General features: G+C 29.1%; 1 protein-coding gene across 1 annotated transcript in view; it reads right to left on the bottom strand.

Annotated features, from left to right (window-relative positions):
- Nucleotides 1-101: 101 nt before the first annotated feature.
- Nucleotides 102-4,477, bottom strand: part of LOC106468949 (sterile alpha motif domain-containing protein 14-like) — a gene marked incomplete at its 5' end in the record, with an annotated part of 17,048 nt that continues 12,672 nt past the window's right edge. The window contains 2 exons of the mRNA XM_013929402.2: nucleotides 102-1,977; nucleotides 2,909-3,109. Coding sequence (XP_013784856.2) covers nucleotides 1,798-1,977; nucleotides 2,909-3,109 — 381 coding nt within the window. The remainder of the gene's footprint in view (nucleotides 1,978-2,908; nucleotides 3,110-4,477) is intronic.

Here is a 4,477-nt window from a genome sequence, read left to right as displayed (position 1 = left end):
AACCTAAACCAAACGTTTTACTTACGTCTAATTTAAAAGTAAAAGTAACTACGACACCTACAACCAAGTAGTAATTATGTAGTCTGTTTATATATATATATATATATATATATATATATATAAAAAAATAAGCACTTCCTGAAAAAAAAAATTCACAGTCAATACATATGCACGACAATAATCAGGAAAACAAAATCCATGTTTTGCTCCATCATCAGTGTTTTGGTTCTCTATTTCGACAAGCTGCCACGTTATCAATTAAAAAATTTTTTTCTTTAAATAAGAATTTAGTATATGCCAATTGTAGGTAATTTCCAAATTTTGGTATTTCAAGTTTTTTCTTTAAATAATAAACGAATTTTTATGAAATCAACTTAATATGAGAAAAGTTTATGTTGTAAATATACTAACTTGTTTCTTTTTTAAATAAGTTTTCTTTTCATAATTTACATCTTTGTTCACCATGTTCATTTTTCCCCCATGAAAGATGACTTTTGCTAAAACATTCTACACTTTCAAAATGTAAAATAAGTTGCATAAATTATTTTGACGTAATTTTCATAGTTCTGTAGTTGAATACATTTTATGCTGAACATTCAACTTTGCAATATAAAATACAGAAAAATAATAAAATTCATGATCATCAATATTTACAACTTGAATATGAATAAAACAAGTAAATTAAGTGGGTGTAAAAGCATCAGTACAGATAAATACTTACTGATAACTTAAAATACTGATCAGTGTACTTTACAATGAAAAATTTAGTGTAAGGGAAATTCACCACATCTGTATGGCACATACAAGTTACAACAAACAAGTAAATTTGTAAATAACTAAGATTACTAGCAGCTTTCATGACAGTGCCCGATACTTTGTTATTAACAACACACAATTTACTATTCCATTATAACTAAGATTACTAGCAGCTTTCATGACAGTGCCCGATACTTTGTTATTAACAACACACAATTTACTATTCCATTATAACTAAGATTACTAGCAGCTTTCATGACAGTGCCCAATACTTTGTTATTAACAACAACACACAATTTACTATTCCATTATAACTAAGATTACTAGCAGCTTTCATGACAGTGCCCGATACTTTGTTATTAACAACAACACACAATTTACTATTCCATTATAACTAAGATTACTAGCAGCTTTCATGACAGTGCCCAATACTTTGTTATTAACAACAACACATAATTTACTATTCCATTACTTCTTTCTTGACTCCGCTACAAAATTTATCACCAAAACAACTTTATAATTTTCCAAACTTGTAACATGCACTGAATAAAAATCTAAAAGTTTTGACTCAATTAACGCATAACTAAGAGGCCAAACTGGCTTATCCATGATCATCATAAGTTAAAAGAACGAAAATAATAAAAGTAAAAAATTCTGATAGCATCTGATGTAGGTATTTTTACCTGTAAATAATGCAGTGTTTTCATCTTCAATGCACACTTCTATAACTATATATCACATTGGTACTGTTCTGTTCTATTAATCCACAACAGAAATAAGATTTTACTAATATTAAAACACAGAACCAAGAAACGAAGATAAACAGGGAATATTTCAGCCATTAAACATCACCTGATACTTTTTTCTTGATTTATCTTTTTATATTTGCATAAAAGTAGCTGGTTGACATAAATGTAATGGCAACTGTCAGTTTATTACCATACTTTTTGGGGTTTTATTATTTGGAGTTTTTCATAAGCTACCATCACTTATATAATTTTCTTGAATCTCTATTATACAAACTAAACAAAAAAAATATTTTTAGGAGGAGCTTTCATCTTTTTGTTTCTTCTTGGAAATCTTCCCCGCTTTTTTTTGTTGTCGGTCACGTGCACGTTGTTCTTTCTCTTGAGCTTTTCTTTCTTTTTCCAAAAGAGTTCTCATTTCTTTGACCTTTTTCTTGATGAGAGAACGGTCAGAGCTATTACTCACTCCTAGTGACTGAAGCAAACAAAACAAATAAACTTCCTTTATTATTACAAAGTAAAACATTTCACAAGCTGAAATATGAATATAGAACTGCTTATTCTGGCAGCATAATCTGACTTGGTTGATTAAAATATAGACATAAAATTATTACAATGAATAAAATACCAGTTGCAGGAAAAATACTAAAAGTGTGAAACATAGCACAAGATATTACAAAACAGACAACCCAAATTCATTCAATTCAAAGCATGCTACTTACTCAAGTTTGATGTTCTGATTATACATTATCCTTTCTTTTGATGCTATTAGTGAACCACTTCCCATGAAGACTATCTTAAGATATAATCTAATGAGTGCTAAACAGAACTCATCTTTATATATAAAAAAATGAATATATATGAACTGCCTCTAGCACCAACTTCAGAAATAGTTTTGAACAACAGAACTTAAAACTGTGCTAACAGCTAACTGAAGTCTGAAATAAAAGTCAGTAATCATAAAAGATTAGTAAAAAATTTTGGTGTAAGGTTTATTGATATGAAGTTAAACAGGTTTAATGTCTTGTTAGTTATTTTCTTGACAAAAAATCATACTCCAGTTCCTATTAAAAACAAAGGGAGATTGAGTAGTTTAAAAAAAATCTTTTATGGTAAATAAACTGAGCTCTCCATTTCAAAAACAGTGTTAGGTGTCATTACAACAAAACTTAAGCACTTTTTTCAATACATATACATTAATATAGCCTTTTAATTAGGCACATCAGTTCAAAAACCTCACGTCACTTTTAATGAATTTGTTTTTCTTAGCTGGTTTTCATATCTTGCTAATTAAATACAGTAAAATCTTAAATTTTTGCTGGTTCAAGTTTCACACCTGTGTTTGAGGACTATGTTCACTGACAGTAAATGTTCTAAAAACCTGCGTTCTAAGTTTATGTGCTTACTTTTAATCGGGTACTATCTATCTGTAGTAATAGCTGCCCATTTATATCATTTTCGGTGAACTTGCAAATATGCTGGTCCATGCCAAGAGCCAACAACCACTGTCCCACTTGACTGGATGTCCATTGGTGGACAGGCCCTCCTTGCCACTGATAAGCCTTGCGGCTTCTCTCTCCACCACTTGTCTGTTGTATACCTTCTTCCTTTAGTAATAATAATAACAATTATGTAATCTACTACATTTTCTTATAAAGTGTTTCATTTATATCATTGGTATGCTTCAAATAATCTTGAAAATATCCTAAATACATTTGTTCATTTACAAAGATTATTTTTGATTACCTTAGTAAATGGATTTAGGACTAATCTAAATCCCCTAAGGTGTCTAAGTTAGCATGATGTTATCTATGAAGTTATAAATGGCCAATCTTAAAAAGCAGGTAAAGTACTTTTTAATATATATAGATTTAAAAACTTCATATTTTTTTCTTGCATTTAGGAAAAATGTTTGATGATTTGATTTTGTAAAAAAATAAAACTTAATTTGAAAAAATGGCTAGAGGAGTTATGTCTAGGTACAAGTGTCATAATATATTTCTCTGTTGTGATGAAAGCTACACATAACATCAGTTACAAAGTCAAAATAGCTAATGAATTTTGTATATGTACAGATTTCCTGATCATTCAGATTTAGTATAGAAAATTTTAAAACTACATTGGTGAATATATTAGTAGTTTAAGCTAATTAGTAATTAGTTGTAATTTTACTCAAACTGTTTATATAATAAAAACACTAGTATTTTATATTAAGACATTGGAGTAAAGTTTTCTTCTACACTTTGTAAAACTTTCAATAATTTTTCAAGTATAGATTCTATAATAGTGAGCTTTTTAATATTAAAATGTAATAAAACAGTTCAAAGTAAAAACTTTAATTTTTTATATGTCTAAATTCATAAACTTCACTTAACTACTTCAATCGTATACACAGTTTAGCTCATTTTTTTTACTGCTACAAGCTTTAAACTATAAGACTAGATAATAATCCTCAATTTTCTTTCTCTCTGAAAAATAATATCAATTGAACTCATCAACAGCAAGAGTTGTCACACAATTACTGAACTATCTTCTCAATTTATCATTTTTCAATATCAGAAAATGTATATTGTAACTCATACAAAATTATTACTTATTGCAGTACTTGTTAAATAAGGCATGCTTTTTGTGAAATATGAGCAGTAAGGGATAAATAGCTTGTTTAATGAAAATGCATGTTAAGTTCAACAAGATCAAACAAGATGACTGCATTAATTCTGAGCTGGTTAAGAAAAAATTGGGAAGGCTCCTGGGCCAGATAATATTTCCCCAAGGGTTTTGAAGGAGATTAAAGACTGGATATGTGAGCCACTTGCTACTATTTTTTGTCAGTCCTTGAATAGTGAGCAGGTACCAGAGGATTGGAAGTTAGCTAATGTAACTCCTCCTTTCAAGGGAGGTGATCAAAACTGTCCCAGTAATTATAGATCCATTACTCTTACATCAGTTGTGGGATAGGTTTTGGAAAGTCTGTT

The sequence above is a fragment of the Limulus polyphemus genome, unplaced genomic scaffold, assembly GCF_000517525.1.
Source record: "Limulus polyphemus unplaced genomic scaffold, Limulus_polyphemus-2.1.2 Scaffold3232, whole genome shotgun sequence".
Classification (NCBI taxonomy): Eukaryota; Metazoa; Arthropoda; class Merostomata; order Xiphosura; family Limulidae; genus Limulus; species Limulus polyphemus.
This window is presented reverse-complemented; position numbering and strand designations above follow the sequence as displayed.